General features: G+C 39.4%; 1 protein-coding gene and 1 long non-coding RNA gene across 3 annotated transcripts in view; one reads left to right on the forward strand and one right to left on the reverse strand.

The window, feature by feature from the left end:
- The first annotated feature begins 23 nt into the window (after positions 1-23).
- Positions 24-723, forward strand: LOC126057202 (uncharacterized). Its single transcript, XR_007512449.1, has 3 exons — positions 24-76; positions 297-384; positions 649-723. It is a non-coding gene; the product is annotated as an uncharacterized LOC126057202 (long non-coding RNA).
- The window catches only part of UBE3A (ubiquitin protein ligase E3A), a 140,177-nt gene continuing 116,410 nt past the window's right edge, over positions 355-24,121 (reverse strand). For both annotated transcript variants that reach the window (XM_049852653.1, XM_049852654.1), the window contains exons 12-13: positions 12,202-12,345; positions 355-11,207 (exon numbers count right to left, since the gene is read on the reverse strand). In XM_049852653.1, the coding sequence (XP_049708610.1) occupies positions 11,087-11,207; positions 12,202-12,345 (265 nt within the window). In that variant the 3' untranslated portion in view covers positions 355-11,086. The remainder of the gene's footprint in view (positions 11,208-12,201; positions 12,346-24,121) is intronic.

A 24,121-nucleotide genomic window follows, 5' to 3' on the forward strand; every position in this document is an offset into this window, starting at 1 on the left:
GATTTAGTGCAGCCGCCTTACCAGTCAGCTAGGTCTCCTGGGTGATTTAGTGCAGCCGCCTTGATCGGTCAGCTACGTCTCCTGGGTGATTTAGTGCAGCCACCTTGATCAGTCAGCTACGTCTCCTGGATGATTTAGTGCAGCCGCCTTGATCAGTCAGCTAGGTCTCCTGGGTGATTTAGTGCAGCCGCCTTGATCGGTCAGCTAGGTCTCCTGGATGATTTAGTGCAGCCGCCTTGATCGGTCAGCTAGGTCTCCTGGGTGATTTAGTGCAGCCGCCTTGATCGGTCAGCTAGGTCTCCTGGGTGATTTAGTGCAGCCGCCTTGATCGGTCAGCTACGTCTCCTGGGTGATTTAGTGCAGCCGCCTTGATCGGTCAGCTACGTCTCCTGGGTGATTTAGTGCAGCCGCCTTGATCGGTCAGCTACGTCTCCTGGGTGATTTAGTGCAGCCGCCTTGATCGGTCAGCTAGGTCTCCTGGGTGATTTAGTGCAGCCGCCTTGATCGGTCAGCTACGTCTCCTGGGTGATTTAGTGCAGCCGCCTTGATCGGTCAGCTACGTCTCCTGGGTGATTTAGTGCAGCCGCCTTGATCGGTCAGCTACGTCTCCTGGGTGATTTAGTGCAGCCGCCTTGATCGGTCAGCTAGGTCTCCTGGGTGATTTAGTGCAGCCGCCTTGATCGGTCAGCTAGGTCTCCTGGGTGATTTAGTGCAGCCGCCTTGATTGGTCAGCTACGTCTCCTGGGTGATTTAGTGCAGCCGCCTTGATCGGTCAGCTAGGTCTCCTGGGTGATTTAGTGCAGCCGCCTTGATCCGTCAGCTACGTCTCCTGGGTGATTTAGTGCAGCCGCCTTGATCAGTCAGCTACATCTCCTGGGTGACTTGCTGCAGCTTCTACATCAGCACTTGGTGCATCACCTTGCACTTGTACGTTATGAAGACGGGCTCTTTCCTTAAACCTCATGAGTGAACATCTGCTAGCTTTAAACTTTTCTTCTGCAGTTTTTTCACCTCTCAGCCTTCATAGAATTGAGGGTTAGGGCCTTGCTCTGGATTAGGCTTTGGCTTAAGGGAATATTGTGGCTGGTTTGATCCCCTACCCACATCACTAAAACCTTCTAGGTATCAGCAGTAAGGCTGTTTTGCTTTCTTATCATTCGTGTATTCACTGGAGCAGCACTTTTAATTTCCTTCAAGAACTTTTCCTTTGCATTCACAACCTGGCTAACTGGCACAAGAGGCTTAGCTTTCAGCCTATCTCGGCTTTCCACATGCCTTCCTCACTAAGCTTAATCATTTCTAGCTTTTGATTTAAACTGAGAGACTCTTCCTTTCACTTAACACTTGGAGGTCATTGTAGGGTTATTACTTGGCCTAATGTCAATATTGTTGTGTCTCAGGGAACAGTGAGACCTGAGGAGAGGAGACAGATGGGGGAATGGTCGGTCGGTGGAGCAGTCAGAACACACACAACATTTATCGATTAAGTTCACTGTCTTATATGGGCACGGTTCATGGCACCCCAAAACAATTACAATATTAACATCAAAGATCACTGATCACAGATCACCATAACAGATATAATAATAATGAAAAAGTCTGAAATATTGCGAGAATTACCAAAATGTGACACAGAAACGCGAAGAGAGCACATGCTGTGGGAAAAATTGCGCCGATAGACTCGTTCGACACAGAGTTGCCACAAACCTTCAAGATTTGTAAAAAACGCAGTATCTGTGAAGCACAACAAAGCAAAGTGCAATAAAATGAGGTATGCCTGTACATATGTAGCCACACACAAATTTTTTGGTTGTTGTTGCTATTGTTGCAAAATCATATGCCTTAACAATTACATAAAATGTCCTTTTTTTCTTGTGTACTTCTTAACGAGATCATTTACCTTGGTCAAACTGTGCACAATTCACTCACATTCAGTGTTACCTTTCCCATCACCAAAAATGAGTCTGCTTTCTAAAAAGTGATTTCTCCTCTCCCCCCTCCCATCCCTGGTAACCACCAATGAACACTGGTTTCTGTGTGTATAGCTATTTTTGTCTTTTTATAAAATGAGATCCTACAATTTGTCCCTTTGTGATTCACTTATTTCACTCAGCCATGTCCTCCAGATTCATCCACATTATGTTTCGAGGACATCATTATTCTATATGGCTGTATTCTATTATATGCATGTACCACATCTTGTTTATCCATTTATCTGTTGGTGAACACTTAGGTTGTTTCCATCTTTTTGCTAGTGTTCCAGTGAACACAGTGTGCATATTATGTCTGTCTGTGTCACTTCTTTTAGGTCTGTAGGGTATATACCTAGGAAGGCCTTCTGGCTTTACAATCATAATTTCACTCATACATTCATTCATTCAACAAACATGTCTTGGGCGTTGGGGTGAAGAAAAGAGACACGTTCCTACTCTTATAGAGCTTATGGTTTAAGGAGGGAGTTAGGCAATAATGAAGGGAATCAAAACAGGCACTATGGAATCATGATGAACATCCTGGGGAACACAACGTAAACTTGAAAAAGATTTCAGTCCTATTAACAAGTATTGAAAGTGAGTGGCGTGTTTTTGCTGGGTCTATGCCAGATGCAAACATGCCAGGGGCGACTTCTGAACTGCATTTCTAGATAACTGGACAACTTCTATTTGACAAGGCCTAAGTGTACACCGTTACACTGTGGCAAGCTGGGAACCTCTGCTTAATCACACCTCAAAGCGCCTGGAGGTTATCTTCTTGCCTGTGGTTATTGTCTCTGGGGCAAGGGTACCTCCTCATTGGCCTCAAGAAACAGATCTGATCTCATTACTGTGCTCTTTTGGACCCACTGCGAAGTGAGCTGAACTCAGCAATATCAGGCATAGTGATGGGTCCTGAAATGGGGATCAATGAGTTAAGATATACCACATTTCAAAAGTTAATACACATTACATTTCATATATTTTCAATTAACTGATTTATCTTCATGGTAGTAACAGTAAATACGTATGTGTGTGTCCATTTTGAAAACTGCAGTGTGGGATTTATCCTGGGAATGCAAGGTTGATTCAGTGTAATACACCACATTAATAAATGACAAAAACAACATGATCATCTCAACAAAGCAGCAGCATGTGACAACCCCATCACCCTTTCATGATAAAAACACTCAATAAACTAGGAATAAAAGGTAATTTCCTCAGCTGATAAAAGGTTGTCAGTGAAAAAAGGAAGACAGAAGAAGAACTGATGCATTCAAACTGTTGTACCGGTGAAGAATACTGAATATACTGCGGACTGACAGAAGGGTGAAGAAATCGGTCTTAGAAGAAATACATCCAGAATGCTCCTTAAATGGGAGGATGGTGAGACTTCAGCTTGCTTACTTTGCACACGTTATCAGGAAAGACCAATTACCAGGAAAGGACATTGTGGTTGGTAAAGTGGAGGGGTAAGCAAAAATGAGGGAAACCCTCAATGAGATGTCTTGACACAACAGCCATAACAACGGACTCAAACATACCAATGATCCTGAAGATTACCTACGACATTTTGTTATATTACACATAAGGCTGCCACGAGTCAGAGCTAACTCGATGGCAACTAAGAACAACATCGTACTTGATGGTGAAACTTAATGCTTTCCCTCTACAATCAAAAGCAGGAATGTCTGCTCTTACCATTTCTATTTGACATTGCACTGGAGGCTCTAGCCAAGGTACTCAGGCAAGAAAAAGAAATAAAAGACATTCAGATTGGAAAGAAGAAGAAACTTTTTCTACTCAAAGATGACATGATCTTGAATATACAAAATCCTAAGGGAAAAAAATTAACTAGAGCTAATACATGAGTTGAGCAAGTTGCAGGATATAAGATCAATATACAAAAGCCAATTGTATTTGTATATACTAGCAATGAAAAAAAAATTTTTTTTCAAAATTAAGAAAATACCGTTTATAATCGTATCAAAAAAATAAAATACTTAAAAATACATTTAACCAAAGACGTTTAAGACATGTACGCTGAAAACTATACTGTTGAAAAAAATTAAAGAACACCTATGTAAATGGAAAGACATTTCATGTTCATGGACTGCAAGACTTAATATTGTTCAGATGGTAATACTCCCCAAATTTACAGATGCAACCCCTATCAAAATCCGAGCACTTTTTGCAGAAATTGACAAACTGATCCTAAAATTCATATGTCATTGCAAGGAAGTCAGGACAGCCAAAATGACCTTGAATAAGAACAAAGTTGCAAGACTCACATGTCCCAATTCCAAAACTTACTACAAAGCTACAATAATCAAGAATATGTGGTACTAGTATAATGACAGACATATAGATCAATGGAATAAAACTGAGAATTCAGAAACAAACTCTTATACTTATGGTCACCTAGTTTTTGACAAGGATGCCAAGACCATTCAATGGGGAAAATAGTCTTTTCAACAAATGGTGCTTAGACAACTGAATATCCACATGCAGAAGAATAAAGTTGGAGCCTTACCATGCACCATATGCAAAACATGGATCAAATACCTAAATTTGATCCAATTAACACAAAATGGACCAAATACCTAAATGTAAGAGCAAAATCATAAAACTCCTAGAAGAAAACAGGCATAAATCTTTGTGACTTGGCTTAAGCAATGGTTTCTTATACATGCATGACACCCAAAACACAAACACAAACAAAAATTTTGGTAAAGTGGACTTCATCAAACATTAAAACTTTTGTGATTCAAAGATCATCACGGAAGTGAAAAGATGATTCAAAGACTAGGAGAAAAAATTTGCAAGTTATTTTTCTGATAAAGGACTAGTATCGGAATACAGGACTCCCTGAGTGGTGCAAACTGGTTAAGTGCTCAGCTACTAACTTCAAGGTTGGAGGTTTGAATCCACCCAGAGGCGTCTCGAAAGAAAGGTTTGGCGATCTACTTCAGAAAGATCACAGCCACTGAAAACCCTACGGAGCACACTTCTACTCTGAAACTTAAGGCCACCATGAGTCAGTCAATTCAACGACAACTGTCTTTTGTTTTTTTCAATCCAGTATATATAAACAACTCAATAATAAAGACGTATAACCCAATTTTAAAAAAGGGCAAAGGATCTGACAACACATTTCTCCAAAGATATACAAATGGCCAATAAGCACATACAAAGCTTCTCAACATCATTAGTCATTCCAAACCTGTTGCTGTCGAGTTGATTCTGACTCATAGCAAGCCTAAAGGACAGAGTAGAACTGCCCCATAGGATTCCTAAGGAGCAGCTGGTGGATCTGAACTGCCAGCCTTTAGGTTGGCAGCCGAGCTCCTAACCACTGTGCCATCAGGGCTCCATTAGGGAAATACAAAATCAATACCATAATGAGCTGCTACTTCACACCCCCTAGGATGGCTATAATAAAAAGTACAAGTGTCATTGAGGATGCGGAGAAATTAGAACCTCATACACTAGTCGGAGTGTAAAATAGTGCAGCCACTTTGGAACAGACTGGCAGTTCCTCAAATGCAGATAGTTACCTAAAATGACCCAACAATTCCACTCCCAGGTATATACCCAAGATAAATGAAAACTTATGTCCATACAAAAACTAGTACATGAATGTTCACAGTATTATTCATAATAGCCCCAAAGTGGAAACAACCCAAATCTTCATCAGCTGAATGGATATAACAAGATACAGCATATAAATACAATGGAATATTATTCAGTCATAAAAAGAAGTACTGACACATGCTCCAACATAAATGTCTCAAATATATTAATGCTAAGTGAAAAAAGACACAAATAGCCACATATTGTATGATTCCACTTATACAAAGTGTCCAAAATAGGAAAACTCATAGAAAGAATTATAGATTAGAGGTTGCTAGGGCCTTGGGGGTGGAGAAATTGTGGGGAGAGGAATTCTTTGGGGGCATGATGAAAATGTCCTGGAATTACATAGTGGTGATGGTGGCACAACGTTGTGAACGTACTAAAAACTGCTGAACTGTACACTTTAGAAGACTGTACTTTGTGGGTGTGAATTATATCTTAATTAAAAAAACAAAGACGAGGGGACAAGCCAATGCTCCACGTTGAGGTGGATGATGGTCAACTCTTGAAAAACACCGCCAATCTCTCAATAGACTCCCCTTTGGGAGAACTCATCTCATACTCTCTCGAGATACCCTGCAACAGACTGTCCAGTATCCGTACCTCAACCTCACTGAACCCTGACTACAGAAATGAGGTAGGCTTGGGTAGGGTAATACAAGCCAAAAGAAGGGCAGGATTAGGACTGAAACCCAGTCATCTGACTCCAAAGGCTGCACTCTCATCCACTCTGTGTGCTGTTTACCAGACACATCTCATCCTATTTTCTATGGTTTCTTGAAGACTGGAAGGTGGCTAGGATAATTACCCCAGGTCCTGTTCAGCTAGCTGAGCCTAATATTGATTAGAGAGTTGACTGGGAGCCCTGGTAGCACAGTGGTTAAGAGCTTGGCTGCCAATCAAAAGGCTGGCAGTTTGAATCCACCAGCCACTCCTTGGAAACCCAATGGGGCAGTTCTACTCTGTCCTATAGGGTAGCTATGATCGGAATCGACTGGACTTTGTGTGGCAAGGTGACAAATAGTGTCACCCAGGACTGAGTCCAAAGCTCTGTTCATCTATATACTAGCTGTACGTTTTGAGCAAGGTGCATAACCTCTTGAACCATGGTGAAATCTGAAGAAGAAATGATTTCACTTATACAAGGTACTTAGTAGGCACTGCAAAAGTAAACGCTAAGTATAGGTACGAGGCTCTGGCAAAGCGATCACGGTGCGTGGTTCATTTAGTATGGGAAGTATATCTGGCTGAGGATTGCTCCTTGAAAGGCTTGAGTGGCTGGCAGCAGTAGGATGATGCAAGATGCCAGCCCCCTCTCCATAGGGAGAGAGGGAAATCGTGTTGCCACAGAAGAGGTGGCTGCACAAAGGGTCCTGACTGCCAGACACAGCGGCAGGGGAGGGAAGTCACACAAGAATCTTGCTCTCAAGGCCCTGTTTTCTTTCCCTCTTGCTGATTTTCCCTTTTTGGGGCTGAAAAGACAGAGCCAGTGGTTCTAGGGAGCTTCCTCATGAAGGAACAAGTACTTAGCCATTAACTATTCAAATATTTAAAAATAAAAATCTTTTGCCAGACTTGGGGCGGGGGTGGGCATCCAAGGAGACAGACGGGTACTTTCGTGAGAAACCAGGAAGCTTCCTTGATCATTCTACTACATGCTGGCTTGTTTTCAATCATTCAAGTTGTGACACACTGAGTAGAAGGATACAGCAGTATTCACCATCAATTTGCTTATACTCCATGCAATGTTTTTGAACTTTCTTAGGTTTTGAAAAAGTTTTAAACACAAGCCTCATAAATAAAGCACTAAAATGTGGAAAGGATCTTATCTAGGGTGGCCCCCAAGACCCCCCTCCAAGACCCTCCATAAGAAATCCAGTGACCCCTACTAGATGACTGGGTTAAAGATGATGCTTTAAGGAAGGAACAAAGTAAGGTGGGGAGAGACACAAGATGAAGAGTTTTGTTTCTAGGTGTACTGACTTAAGAGCTACCCGAAAGATATCCTGGGAAAAGAGGTCTGAATAAAAGACATGAATATGTACAAGAATTTTCAGGAGTGGGTGAGGCTGCCCAGAGACTGGACAAGTAGAGACAAGAACTTTAAGTAGGATTACAGTAGAACATCTAAGGCCTAGACATGGAAGAGGAACTAGTTGAGACTTAAAGCGCCGTAGAAAAGTAGCAGCCCAAGTTCGGTGTTCTTGGGGTTAAATATAAGAGCTCCTGCCTTTGACTATTAGGTTATCAGTATCCCTGATGCGAACAGTTTCAGTTGCAACATTTCTCACACTGAGATCCACCCTGTATCTGCATCAAATTCTTGCAGTGGTTAACAAACGTCAACCCCCTGGATTTGCACAGGGAAGGGGGAGGGAGGATTGTAACAACCTCCACAGGTAATTCTTTTAATCCTCTGGTAAAAACAAAGATGAGAAGGTGGCACATGAAAAGTGTGTTTGAGGATTCTTTGGTGGCTAGTGGAAACCCTGGTGGCGTAGTGGTTAAGTGCTCTGGCTGCTAACCAAGAGGTCAGCAGTTTGAATCCGCCAGGCGCTCCCTGGAAACTCTATGGGGCAGTTCTACCCTGTTCTATAGGGTCGCTATGAGTTGGAATCAACTCGATGGCAGTGGGGTTAAAGGGAGGGGTGGGAAGGATACAGTTCCTAGAGAGAGGCTGGTGGAAGGCTGGAAAATACTTTTAAGGTAAGCAGGTAGAGATTCAAGACTTCAGATAGCCTTGGGAAGACACTTCTTCCTCTAACAGTTTGTATGAGATGGAGAAAACCCCTAAAAAACATCTGCTATGCTGGTATGGCCATGTTCTTAAGGAACAGGGAGTGCTGTTTCCAAATTACAGCCAATTGTCCTTTCTAATACCCATGCCAAGGGAGTACAGACAACATCAGGGGGTCCTGTTGGAGGTCCCATTTTCAAGTTTCTTTTTAATGTATTTCTCCCTACATAGAGATACATCAAAAATTAAGCTAAAGAAACTGTTATTGGATTTTATCATGCAATTAGCCACAGACCAGGAAAGTAGTATACAGTCAGGATACCCAATGGATTTGCAAGAGCTGCCAGGCTCCAGAAAGGTTTGGCTGTAGGCTGTTTTCATGTTGTATGTTTAAAGTTTTCTATAATAATAAAATGTAAAAAGTTTTATTTTATTTGGAAAGCCAATTAGTTTTTGGTCCATCTTCCCCTCTGCCCACTCAAAGAGATTCCTTGAGATTGTGGGCTGCTTGACAGAAAACCAAAATATGTAAAGAATATCTGGGCTAAAAGGTATTTTTAAAACATGACATTTGGGATAGAGTAGCCATTATTGTTTTCCTTAAAATACTGTTCAGTGACATTTTAGTCAACACTAGTGAAAGGGCATCAACGATGCAGGGAAGGGGTGACACGCCCAGGGTAATTAATTACTAAGCAATTGAGAACAGAGTCTAGCCCATCGATGTCTTTTTTTCTTAAAACTTTTAAAAGTAGATTTAATGTTTGACTGTTTGGTTGAAATGGAATTTCAATACTATTTGGTGTGAATTCTATGCTAATCTATACTCATTTACCATCTGAATTTTCTTCATATGGTATTTCAACGTAACTTCAGTACTGTAGTGATAATAAAACCTGAGAGAATTGAAGAGTACAAATTTCTTCACAAATTTATTACATAAAATGTCCCCAGAGTACTTGATTTCTGCTGCTATCACTTGCATTACACATAAGAAGCACAATGGATGAGAGGCCCTTTAATATGACTGTAGTTTCATGGGGGTCCATTGCATCAAGGTAGCGTATATACCTTAACAGTGTTCTAAAGGTTGGCCCACAAGAAACCCATATTGCCTTATAATAACATAGAAAGCATGGTCTTCTTTTCCCACTAAATTATGGTGAAAATGCCACTGTTTTATTTAGCATTATGGTACATAACATTTCTGTCTCAATTACTAAAATAATTTATTAAAATAATCCTAAAAGACACGGTTTCCCCTCCAATGATTTGAAAGCTACATTTTTCATGCCAATCTAAAACAAATCATCAGGTTGAGCTGTAATAGTTAAAACAATCACCAAGGCACAAGCGCAGCACATCAGCTATAGCTTGTAGCAAGAAGATATATATCGATATGTCTCTCCTTAGTTAAAAATACATAATCCTTTTATTTTAGATTGCAATAAAAGATTAACATCACAGACACAGAAGACCAGGAAAGGGGAAACTACTCACTTCTGAATATTTAGTAATTTAAACCTATTCGTACTTTTCCATAGCACATGAAAGTAATCTTTAACACTTTCTGAAGTAAAATTTTATCTTTGGGGATACACAATGTAAATAGGCCTTAGGAGTAATACCAGGTTTGCTTACTGTATGATTAACTAAAACAAGGCATAGTAGCTATCCTTTTCATTATGTTGCAACACTGATCACGTGCCTTGATAAAATGGCTGATTAGACAAGATGATGGTAACACAAAGGGAAGACTTTGGATTGTCTATTTAAAATTCAGATAAGTAAAAAAAAAAAAAATTACCTTAAGTGCACTTTCACATGCTTTTTGTTTATAATAAGGAACAGACTTCCCAACTTCCTTGCAACAGGCTTAACTACCATTTCATTTGGCCAAATGCACTTTTCCCAGTAAACTTAAAACAACAATAACAACAACAACAAAAAAATCCCTGTCCTTTCATATACTAAGAAAGAGGACTGGCTACAGAACAGTTCACTGCAAGACACATGAGGACGACATACTGTGGCATGAGTTGTTTTTAATTTTTTGTGCTGTTGCTAAAGTAAAGTTCTGAGGGCTGCAGTGAAACATTCCAAGTTCTCCCTTCCATCTTTATTAAGAATTTGCACAGAAAACTCTTTGGGGGCTAGAACAGCAGCAATTGCATCACACTGTTTCCAAGACTTCAAGTTTCGAAAGCAAATGGTTAAAAAAAAATACAGTTCCTGATTTGAGTTAGATACAGGGACAAAAAATAGCACATACTTGAAGGTTACACAGTCTACAAATGATGGCAATATCTTCCTTGGGAGAGTAGTTTTGTTGGTGTATATTTTTCTTAAATACTCAAAAAGGCTCAACCTCAAGCAGTAATAAACACAAGCAAAAGTGATTTAACCCTTAAAATAAATATTCAGAAAAACCTCTCTGTACATACAAGTGAAAGAATATGTGATACTTTCACACACACATACGCACACACACACGCAAAGAAAAAAAAAAATAATTTGTTCATATAAGCAGCTGAAATGTGCTGTTCCAGCCCATATGTCCCCGATAAAGAAGAGAAGCACAGACACAGATGACTACTGTGGTTCACTATCTTACAGCCTTTTTGCACTGGGAACTATCACCACAAATTTTATCCCTCCTTTATAGTTACTAAAATTTATCCCTCCCCCCGTTTGTGTTTTGCTTTTGTTTTCTTTTTTTCATTTTTCATTTTTTTTTTTTTTACAGCATGCCAAATCCTTTGGCATATGTGATGGCCTTCAACAATCTCTCTTTAAGTTTTTCTTTGCTTGAGTATTCCGGAAGTAAAAGGACATTAAAGCAAGTATGAGATGTAGGTAACCTAAATAGAGAGAAAGGGAAAAAAACAGGAAAATAAGTCACAGGAAATATAATCAGTATTAAACGATCCTACTTTTAGATGGTATGTATAATTGAGATGGCCTGCAGTATAGACTATACATCAGTGCAAGTCATAAAAATAAACATTCTGCTTTTCAATTTGCATTCACCCAGGACCCCTTTGGCTTTACCCAATGAATTATTCAGTGCTGCTGCTGCTTCTAACATGCACCCTGAGGTATTATTCTGTACCAGATACTGTTTTAGGTACTTAACCTGTATAGCTCATTTAGCTAAATCTCTCAGAAAAAAATCTACAGAATGTGTCCCAGTATCTTCACTTTATCGTTGACATCACTAAGAAGTTAAGTGATTGGCTTCAAGGTGGAGATGATATTTAAACCTAGTTTCCAAGATTTCAAAGTCTGTGCTCTTCAATGTTCATTAGAAATATTGCTGGCAATATGGCTATGTAAATGATTTGATACACAATAAACTTATATTAGCAGCATTATGTATAAAAAAATGTAGAATATTAATGGCACCATTATACATTTTAATCACTAAAAATGCTATTGATCATGCATAGTCCCTGCCTATCAAAAATATTAAGTTATACAATGGGGAAAGAACACAAATAGCAACGATACACAGGTGGGGATTCTAGCATCATCTAACGCTGAGGGCCAATCTCCTGAGCCTGAAGTCAACCACTGTATTATTAAATCATGTGGCTTTTGATTAATAAATTCTGAACCAAAAACTGAATGAACCATACTAACCTGCAAAATTCTAAACCAATATGAGCCCCATAATCATTTTTTTTTAAACTAGGCCAGTTTCTAAAGAAATTCCTTACACAATAATAGCAAAATATTCTCTAAATTAATATTTCCCATGATTTGGAGATTTCCATTGGAAGCTAAAAGGACAGTTCATAATTGTGTAGAGTAAAATGCAAAGTTTTCAGTATGCAGTCTCAATTTCACAATTACCTTTCTGTGTCTGGGCCATTTTTGGCTATAATCATCTTTAATTTTCCTAGTCCTCCCACCGGTGCTCTGTCTGTGCCAGTTGTAAACTGCAAGAAGAGTCTTTTTTGTTCATCGGTAAATGAATGAACGATTTCCCAGAACTCCCTAATGAGAAAAGATAAAATATTGATTTTAGTTTGACATTTGTTATAACTAGCACTGTTAAGTTTAAGATTTTTTATTAAAATCATATTAGAAAACAATTTGGAAGTTAATATCAGAAAGAAACCTTAAAGGTTCACTCCTGGTGATCTAGTAATTCCACTCATGCAAATTTATCATAAGGAAGCAATTCTAAATACATAAAGGCTTGTGTTCATCACTGTATTATTTACGACAGAGAAAAACGGGAAAACTTCAGTGTCTTAACAATAGAAAATAACTATGTAAACTATTGTATAATCAGAGCCCTGGTGGTGCAGTGCTTAAGAGCTACAGGTGATAACCAAAAGGTCAGCAGTTCGAATCCACCAGCTGCTCCTTGGAAACCATATGGGGCTGTTCTACTCTGTCCCATAGGGTCGCTATGAGTCGGAATGGACTCGATAGCAACAGGTTTGATTTTTTTAATTGTATAATTACCTGGTGGTATACTACGTAGTAACAGAAAAAAAGACAGTCTAAAACCAAAATATGAATTGAAAAAGACTGAAAGGAAAAACTCTGAAAAATTAACTCTGGATATCATCAGATATGTATTTTTTATTTACCCCTCCTTCCTTATCCTCCTTATCTACTCATCCTCTAATCTTTTGGGTGGTGGGGTAGGACAAAAAGAATAAAAATAAAATAAACACAAACCCACACGCACCTAATGGCAGTAATACAGAAGTATACACATTTTCTATGAACTAGAGCCGAGCAGGTGCATGCTGCGTGTGGGGATGGGGTTTATTCTGATATTTCTACCATATGTGGTTATTCCATTTTGAGGGAGTGATTTCACCCTTGGCATTCCTAAAACCTACAGAATAGAAGTCATGTTATAATGACGTGATGTTATTCTGAGTCCTGTCCAACAAAATGCAAGCCCATTAAGGGTAATCTTGACATGCTTCTACAAACCTACAAATCTAATTAATGTACACAATGATTTTCAGCCAATGAATTTTAAGATTTTAGAACAGGTTTAAAAGTATTTTTAGTTGGTTATACAATGGATTGTGACATTTATTTGAAAAGTTCTTTCTAGAATCCTGGCAAAAAAATCATACATCCAAAACAGTAATTATAATTCTAGTTTTTTATATTCTAGTATTCCAGTATATTAACATAACCAAAATACTAGTATTTTTGTTGGTATAATACCATTATTTCTGACACTGGTTAGCAGCTTTATTAGACTTCTTGGCTCTCTCCAATCTCTTGCCACTTCCCTTCCCTGCTACTCAAACACCCTCCCCACCTCTCAGTTCCTTCAAACCTCCCACACACCTAGCGCAAACAATAAGCAATAACAGGAAAGTGAACATGGAATCTGCAGGAAAATCTCTCAGCTAGGAAAAAAAGGCATCACACCAGAACAGAGGTCATTCCTCTTGGGGTAGATGGCAAATCAAATCTGCTGTAGCCCAGGGCCCTCTGCCAAAGTGGAAAAGCTGTCCTGTAGTGAAGTGATCCTCTCCTAACAATGCAGAAGTGTTCTGAAGCCTGACAGAACCAGCGCCAACAGGGAGGCAGATCTAAGGGCACCATGGGTGGAGGAACCAGACCCTGAAACAAGTAACAGATCAGCAGTAGTGACAGTGACTAGTCTATCCATATTACTAAGGAGCTGTTTCTTTGCTTCTTTTTTTAAAAATTAGAACTTAACTGAGATTATGATCAGTTTATATAATGAAAGCATTTAGTGACCAAAATTCCCTTCTTCCCAGAAGTGTTGTGTGCTACATTAAAATTTTGAATTAGAAAAGAATGCATCTATTTAGAAAGCTCAAAAGGAAAAGAAGCTTCTGAATTTCTATACAGAAGTGGTGGCTGCATGGATTCAATCCTACTCAAATCTCCTAAAATTTATCCAGATCAAAAAGGAGAGAAAATCAAATAAAAATACCCCTGACCCAAAGTAGGTGACAGAGCAGCAAACTCTGAAATATAAGCAGAGAAATAAACAGGTAAGGCCAGTATAGTTAGCACCTGAGTCCACACTAGCAGAGTCCAGCAGGAGCTATATGGAAGAACAGGGTATACAGATAACATTGGCTCGGGTTTACCCCAGAATGACACAGCCCCATCCTAAGAGTGAACTACTGAGAGCAGGCTACAGCACTAGCAATTGGGTGGTTAAAAACATAGGCCTTAGAAAGTATCTGGGACCAGAAATGGCACTTTCAGGAGAGCACCATGTCTAGGGGAATAGAGCACCTTGGAAGGCAGAGGTGTTCCTTAAAGGTAGCATCTGACTACAAAAGGATGCTTTATTGCTGTAATTAGTTGCCCTTGACTTTATTCTGACTCATGGCAACCCCATGTACAGAGAACTGATTCATAGGGTTTTCAAGGCTATAACCTCTCGGAAACAGATCGCCAAGCCTGTCTTCTGAGATGCCTCTGGGTGGGCTCAAAGTACAAACCTTTTAGCTAGTTGTTGTTGATAGGTGCCACTGAATCAGTTTTGGCTCATAGTGACCCAATGTACAACAGAATAAAACACCGCCCAGTCCTGTGCCATCCTCATAATCATTATGCTTGAGCCCACTGTTGCAGTCACTGTGTCAATCCATCTCGTTGAAGGTCTTCCTCTTTTTCGCTGACCCTCTATACTCTACCAAGTGTGATGTCCTTCTCCAGGGGCTGGGGATATCAAAGATGTCACTTTAAGGTCTAAGGTGCCCCTGACCCAAGCCATGGTGTTTTCAATCACCTCGTATACATGTGAAAGGACAATGAATAAGGAAGGCCGAAGAAGAACTGATGCCTTTAAATTATGGTGCTGACGAAGGATACTGAATATACCATGGACTGCAAGAAGAGCAAACAAATCTGTCTTGGAATAAGTAAGCCAGGGTGCTCAATGGAAGCGAGGATGGTGAGACTTTGGCTAGTAGTTGAGTGCTTAACTATTTGCACCACTCAGGGACTCCTATAAAGGGATGGAAGTGGCTAATGAAAAAGAGCCCAATTAAACAAGATGGAGCCATATGTTAAAGAAAGTGCCCTTTACTGTAACAACAGAAGAGGGGTCCCTTCAACCAAGAGACCACTACAGTCACTGAAACTCCTCCCCACTGCATGGGCTCTACTAACAGCAGGTCCAAAAATATCCAACATAGTGAAACATAAATGAGAAAAATCATTCCAAAATCTAAACGAAGATATTAAAAAAAAAAAAAAGTTTAGCAAATGAGGAGCAAAACCTCTCAGCAGACAAAAATCCAGTCATGAAGAACGGGAAACCTACAAAACAACATCCCAACATGGAGTGAAAGTGCAACAGCAGGCAGGAAAGAACATCATTAACGAGAAATACAAAAACAGCAGAGAAAGGTGGACAAACACGAAATAGAAATGAGAATACTCAGAAAATAAACTTAAATAGGAGAAAAACATGAGAAAGACTAATCTATAAAGTGACCAAAGGAGAAGCAATATGACCAGAACCTCTACTAGGAACATAAATACCAGAAATGAGAAAAGCAAGAATATTTAGAAAACAAACAGAACAAAATAATATCAAAAAAGAATAAAGGAAAAGTTCAATATTTAGGTACATAAACATAAAAGCTTTCTTTCATATGGCAAAAAAAAACCCTTTTTTTTTTATAAGCAAAGGCAAATGACAAACTGAGAAAAAATATTTGCAATTTATCAGAGTTGAATGGCAAATCTCCCAAACACATAGTTTCTAAAAATGGGGTGGGACCAATAACTAAACAGTAAAAAGAACAAATGACTATAAAAAGGACAAATGGCTCTTAAACACATGAAAAGATGCTCATCACCCTTATTCATGAGGCAAACGTAAATTACAACTACACTGAAATACCACTTCTCACCAGGCAGATAACATATTTGGCTAGGGAAACTATACAAAAAGAGATTACTCATATACTGCTGGTGGGAGTGCAAAATGTTACAATTTCTGCTAAGGGGAATTTGCCAATATTCAGCAAAATTATATACGCATCTACCATTTGATGTAACAATCCCACTTCTAACTATTTATTTTAATGATATACCTACACAGGTATAGGATGATATATACGTAAGATGAATCCATTACTTCTAATAGCAAAAGGCTAGTAAAAAAGGAGAATGTGAATAATCTGTATTGCACCCACAAAATATGGTAGTATTCAGCCACACAAAAGAAGATGGAAGACAGCTCTGCACTCATATGGTGTGATTTTTAGATATATTAGGAAAACATTTTCCCTAGCTCCATCCCCTAAAAAGGCCTAAAAGCAATAAAATCCAACAGCAAAGGTTACACCACACACTTAAAATCTGATTTCTAAATGCCATTCCCCAACAAAAGATACCAAGACTCCATGTCAAAAACGCCTTATTCCAGGCCTTGAGTCGAGAATGTTCAAAGTGAGCCAGAAATTTCAAAATCTAATGGAGTCACATCAAGAGGGTACCAAAGCCAGTGTGATGAGGCTCCCCTGGTCTGTTTGGAAGCAATTTGAGTATCACTAAGAATAATGACTGTGAAACATGTTAAATATATAAAAATCCATGAGTTCATAACCATATTCAAAAAATGAAGGCAAGAAACAATCAAAAAAGCCAAAATTAATTGCCACTATTGAAACTATTACATTAACTCCTTACTCTAAAAGTTTTAATTATATTTTATCATGCCAGTTGCAGTAGAAACTTTTTCTAGGTATTAAAAGAGCCCCATTGATAATGAAAAGGAATAGCAGGTAATACGTGAAGAAAGAACAAAAGTTTTATTTTTCCAAATCACCACTTTATACCCTGCAGTGACATACAGGATTCAGGTAAGGATACTAATACATACTAAAATTAGGTGAAAGACAGATGAGGGGTTCTGTGAAGATGATGGTGGCAGCGACCTAATTTGTTTCTTTTTGCTTTATTTTTAATCTTCCCAACTCCCCTCATATAAACAGAGAAAACAGGATATGAAAACCAAAGACCCACAGGAAATATCTACAACAAAACTAGGCAGTAAAGTATTCCTCAGACACCCTCACATATAGAATAGAAACAGAGCACTGGCAGCTGCAAGACCTAGTTGGTATCAACACCAATGGGTGAAGGAACAGAGGGAAGACCCCTGGTCTCCATACAGCCATAAGAACCAGAGAACATTAGGGCCACCAGCCCAATGGAAAACAGGCCAATTTGAGAACAGTGGCTGAAATTTAGAGAAAGTTCTACAGGATCCAATTTGCAGCCGAGAGCAAAGGGACCACTCTGGGCCCTTAAAACTCCTGAACGCTAAAACTCCATGCCAAAACAAACTTTGCACCAAGGAGAAGCTGCTAGGAATAAAGCCTAAATTGAGGAGATCAAGAACAAGAGAGACAAAAGAGCAAATCACTGTTGGGGAAGGGACTGGAGAAGGCACATCTCAGAAAGCATGATGCCATATTTTCAATCGCTTTGCAAAAACTAAGCATAGAGTCCTGAAGCAAGAAAAGTTATCCTGACTTATCTCTCCCTTCCTGCAAGTATGGGAAAACTCATTTCATTTAAAAATGAGCAAGAGAAAAGGATCACAGTCAAACACTAAACAAAGTTATTATTAGACAGCTAGAGTAAATAAGTATACATATGTGCCTAAGAATGATACTCCTATAGAGAATTAAAGTACACTAAAAGATGTACCAAAAAGACAGATGAAAATTGTAAATAAATTTCAAATTGAGCTAAAAGAAATAAAAAAGTAATAGAAGTTATAGAAGAACAACTAAATCAGAAACAGAAAACCTTAGGACAGGGGTAAGTGAAGAAAAGGCAAATATGAGAAGACATGACAGAACTAAGGAAATAATTAGAAAAAGAAGAAAAAATTCATGTCAAATCCAAACCTAAACTAAAAGAAACACCCACCCACCACCCACTGCCATTGAGTTAACTCTGACTCACAGCGATGCCACAGGACAGAGAATTGCCCCATAGGGTTTCCAAGGCTGTAATATTTACATTTTTTTTTTTTTTTTTTTTATTGCCCCATCTTTCTCCCGTGGAGTGACTGGTGGGTTCAAACTGTCGACCTTTTGGTTAGCAGCCATGTGCTTAACCACTGTACCACCAGGGCTCCTTAAAAGAAGCACAAGGGTGCATAAAACAAATGATAACACCACAGAAACAGAGGATAGAAGAAAATTCTTAAAAATCAAAAATAAATGAACCAGTGCTGGAATTTTCCACCCCTAAGCAGAGATACCCTTTGGCCAGGGGCACTGGCAAGGAGGATCTTGCAGAAATAAGCACTAGACCTGGGAACTGCTCCCCCTCACTGCCAGGCCAGAGACTTTCCTTCTTGACCACCTAGAGACACCAGCAAGGGGAACTGTCCCACTAGAGGCCCCAAACTGGGAGGTATCCTCCTTCCCTGCAAAGCCTTGGATTCCCCTCCCTACTCAGAAAAACCACAAGGCAAAAGATACAGCCAGGGACACCAGAAAGGGAGGGGGTCCCCACTATAACAAGCACACAGCATTGGAAGTGCTCTCCATCCTATGCGCTAGGTATTCTCTTCCCCCACCTAGAAATACCATGCAACTTGACCTGGGGAAGCAGCTCCTTTCACCCCCTCAAGCAGCACCAGAAGGGACCAGTGGGAGCCCCAGAGCAATGAGGTAAATAAGCCAGAAAAGCATCTCGAAGAATCTGATGATTAGATTGTCACTGGAACCACAGCTTACAAAAGTAGGCCAGAACCTCTGTGCTAACTCTAAAGAGTGTGATTGCCGGCTAAAGTAGAAAATTTAAATAGAACTCAGAGTTTCTTAACATAATTGCCAAAATGTCCATGATATAATCCCAAGTTATCTGTCATCAGAAGAGCCAGGAAAATTACAACATGAAGAAATGAAATTACCGTGGGGACCATGGTCTCGGGGAACATCTAGCTTAACTGGCACAACAGTTTATAAAGAAAATATTCTACCATTTTAATTTGATGAGTAGAGTCTGGGGTCTTAGCTTGTAAGCGGCCATCTAAGATACTCCAATGGTCTCATCCCTCTGGAGCAAGTGAGAATGAAAAAAAACCAAAGACACAAGGGAAAGATTAGTCCAAAGGACTAACGGACCACAACCACCATAGCCTCCACCAGACTGAGTGCAGCACAACTAGATAGTGCCCAGATACCACCCACCACCAACTGCTCTGACAGGGATCATAATAAAGGGTCCTAGACAGAGCTGAAGAAAAATGGAGAACAAAATTCTAACTCGCAAAAAAAGACCAGACTTACTGGCCTGACAAAGACTGGAGAAACCCCGAAAGTATGGCCCCCTTTTAGCTCAGCACTGTAGTCACTCCTGAGGTTCACCCTTCAGCCAAAGATTAGACAGGCCCACAAAACAAAATGAGACTAAAGGATCTCACCAGGCCAGGGACAAGGACAAGAAGGCAGGAGGAAACAGGGAAGCTGGTAATAGGAACCTCAAGGTCAAGAAGGGGAGTGTGTTGACATGTCATGGGGTTGGCAACCAATGTCACAGAACAATATGTGAACTAATTGTTTAATGAGAAGCTAGTTTGTTCTGGAAACCTTCATCTAAAGTACAATTAAAAAAAAAAAGGAAAAGAAATTCACTGATGTCATAACTGAGATAAATCAGTTGCTGGGATTATCTGATAAGGATTTTAATGCAGTCATTAAAAAAAAAAAAAAGACCCTACAAGCAACACCTTCTTTGGAAACAAATGTAGCGATAGAAAAATTTCAACAAAGAAATACATTATAATAAAAAAATAAGAACCAAAGGAAAATTGTACAATTGAAAAACCAGTAAGAGAAAAATCTCACTGGATGCCTCCCATAGTAAGGTGGTGATGACAAAGGATAAAAATCTGAACAAGAGACAAAAAACAGACCAAAGAAAGAAATGAGGAGAGCCTCGGGGACATGGGAAACAGTAATAAAAGATTACACATGTGTATCAGTGGAGTCCAGAAGGAGGGGAGAAAGAGAGTGGGGCTGAAAGAGTATTTGAAGAAATAATGGCTGAAAACTTTCCATATTTGGCAAAAGACACAAACCCAGATTCAAGCTGAGAAAACCCAAAAACCACAAACCAAAAGAAACCCATGCCCAGACACATCCTAATTCAATTTCTGAAAACTAAAGAGAAAGTTAAAAATCCTGAAAGAGCTATTAGAGAAATGACATATTACCTATAAAAGAACATCAATTAGAATGACAGCAGATTTCTCATCTGAAACCTTGGAGGTCAAAAACGAAGTGGAACAATATTTTTCAAATCCTGAAAGAAAGGAACTATCAAGTATGAATTCCACATCTGGTGAAACCATTGTTCAGGAATAAAGAGGAAATACAATCATCCTCAGGAAAAGGAACACTAAAAGAATTTGACATTAGCAGACCTACCTTTGAAGCTTAAGGGGATACAGCGTGGTTTAAAGTCAGGAAAGGTGTGCGTCAGGGTTGTATTCTTTCACCACACCTATTTAATCTGTATGCTGAACAAATAATCCGAGAAGCTGGACTATATGAAGAAGAACGGGGCATAAGAATCAGAGGAAGACTCATTAACAATCTGTATTATGCAGTTGACACAACCTTGCTTGCTGAAAGTGAAGAGGAAGCATTTACTGATGAAGATCAGAGACCACAGCCTTCACTATGGATTATACCACAACATAAAACAAAAATCCTCACAACTGGACCAGTAAGCAACATCATGATAAATGGAAAAAATACTAAAGTTGTCAAGGATTTCATTTTACATGGATCCACAATCAACACCAATGGAAGCAGCTGTCAAGAAATCAAAAGATGCATTCCACTGGGCAAATTTGCTGCAAAAGACCTCTTTAAAGTATTGAAAAGCAAAGATATCACCTTGAAGACTAAGGTGCACCTGACCCAAGCCATGGTATTTTCAATCACATCATATGCATGTGAAAGCTGGACAAGGAATAAAGAAGGCTGAAGAATTGATGCCTTTCAATTGTGATGCTGGTGAAGAATATTGAATATACCATGTACTGCCAAAACAACAAACACATCTGTCTTTGAAGAAGTATACAACCAGAATGCTCCTTAGAGGCAAGGATGGTGACACTGTGTCTTACATACTTTGGACATGTTGTCAGAAGGGATGAGTCCCCGGAGGAGGACAACATGCTCGGTAAAGTACAGGGTCAGAGGAAAAGAGGAAGACCCTCAATGAGATGGACTGACACAGTGACTGCAACAATGGGCTCAAGCATAACAACGATTGTAAGCACGGCATAGGACTGGGCAGTGTTTCCTTCTGTGGTATATGGGGTGGCACCTAACAACAACAACCACCTTTGAAGTCTAGCTAAAGAAAGCGATAAAAGAAGGAATCTGACAACATCAGGAAGGAAGAAAGCATGGAAACAGCAGACATACAGGTTCGTACGAGAGACTATCATCCTTCTCAGGAATTTTATTTATCGTATTTGATGACTGAAACAAAAACACAGCCGTGCTGACACTCAAGACAGTATTTAACAGTGGGGAAGGTAAAGGGACCTCAATGGAAGCAAGGTTTCCACACTTCAAAGCTGTGTCGATACCAGTGGAGGGTAAGAAGTCGCCTATGTACACTGTATTTCTATGCAAATAACACACACCTCTATGTGTGTCTGCCAACTGTGCCCTCCTCATGAGGTATTTTTAAAAGTGCCACTATGCCATTTTTTTTTTAACTGTTGGCGTAGAAAAAAAACAAATTTCATAGTGTATTTACAAAGACACCTCATGGGGAGAGGGCAGGGTTGGCAAACAAACATAGAGTTTGTTAGTTTTATAAAAATACAGTAATGCAATACCCAGAGCAACCACTACGAAAATATACAAAAGCAATACACACAAAAAAGGACGCCACAAACTCAAGAGGTAATCCTAAAAAATGTTTAAGTAACCCACAAGAATCAAAAGCAGAAGAAGCAGAAAAGCAATACTGGGAGATTTTAGCTCTAACAAAATCTAATATCAATAATCACTTTAAATATAAATGGTCCAAATACACCAATTAAAAAGGAGAGACTGACAGAATGGATAAAAAAGCACAACCTAACTATGCTGTTAACAAGAAACTCATTTCAAACACAACGACATAGAGAAGTTGAAAGTAAAATGACAGGAAAAGATACATCATGCAAATACTAATTAAATAAAAAAGCAGGAATGGCTATATTATCCGATAAAGCGGACTTCAGAGCAAAGAAAAATACAAGACAGAAAGGGGGACATTACATAGAAATAAAAGGATCGATCCACCAAGAAGACATTGTGATTCTAAATGTGTACATATCAAATGACAGAGCCTCAAAATACATGACAGGACTGAAAGGAGGAAGAGACAAAAGCCATTAAAAGACCTATAAAAAGACCTATACAAATGTGAATTTTACATATGTGAAAAAGAATTTCAATAGAGGAAGACTACTGTAGTATCCAGAATATATTTTAAAAACTTCCAAAAATCAACAGTAAAAAAACAATTATACTCTCAGCATTTATGCCAGAAAAATGAAAACTTATGCTTACATAAAAACCTGCACATAATTGTTCACAGCAGCTTTATCTGTAATAGCCCAAAAGTGTAAACCACCCAGAAGCCCTTCAACAGGCAAATGGCTATTGAACTGTAATAAATTCATACCATGAAATACTACTCAGTAACAACTTCGATGGAAATTCTGCTAAGTAAAAAAAAAAAAAATCAACCACAATATTACATACTGTAAATGATTCATTTATAGAATGTTCTTGAAATGAAAAAATTAAAGAACTATAGAACAAATTAGTAGTTGCCAGAAGTTAGGGTAGGAGTTAGGGATAGGGAGTGGAGAATGGGTGCAAGTGTAGATAAAAAGATCAACGTGAATGATTCTTGTGGTAACAGAACTGTTCTACATCTTGACTATCGATGTCAATATCCTGGTTGTGATATTCTACTCAGATTTTGCAGTTACTATTTTTTTATGAAGGGAAAACTGGGTAAAAAGTATATATAGAGAGAGAGAGAGAGAGAGGGTCTCTCTGTATTATTTCTCAAAACTGCAAGTGAGTTTACCACTATTTCAAAATAAAAAGTTTAATTAAAAAAAGGAAATGAACTGTCATGGACTGAACTGTGTCCCCCCAAAGTATGCTTATCAATTTGGCTAAGTCATGATTCCCAGAATTGTATGACTGTCTACTGTTTTGTCATCTGATGATTTCCCTACATGTAGTAAATCCTATCACTGTGATGTAATGAGATGGACTAGCAGCAAGATTAGACAGTGTCTTAAGCCAATCTCTTTTGAGATATAAAAGAGAGAAGTGAGCAGAGAGACATGGGGACCTCATACCACCAAGAAAGCAGTGCTGGCAGAGCTTGTTCTTCGGACCTGGGGTCCCTGTGCCTGAGAAGCTCCTAGGCCAGGGGAAGATTGATGACAAGGGCCTTCCTCCAGAGCCAGCAGAGAGAAGGCCTTCCCCCGGAGCTGACGCCCTGAATTTGGACTTCTACTAGACTCTGAGAGAATAAACTTCTGTTTGTTGGAACCACCCACTTGTGGTATTTCTGTTATAGCAGCACTGGATGACTAAGGCAGAGTTTGCTACCAAGAATGGGGTAGTGCTCTAACAGATACCTAAAATGTGGAAGCAGTTTTGAGATTGTGAATGGATAGAGGACTGGCCGCTACAGAGGACCGGCAGCACCAGAACCAGGAGACCAGTGCCAG

This window comes from Elephas maximus, chromosome 13 (assembly GCF_024166365.1).
Source record: "Elephas maximus indicus isolate mEleMax1 chromosome 13, mEleMax1 primary haplotype, whole genome shotgun sequence".
NCBI lineage: Eukaryota > Metazoa > Chordata > Mammalia > Proboscidea > Elephantidae > Elephas > Elephas maximus.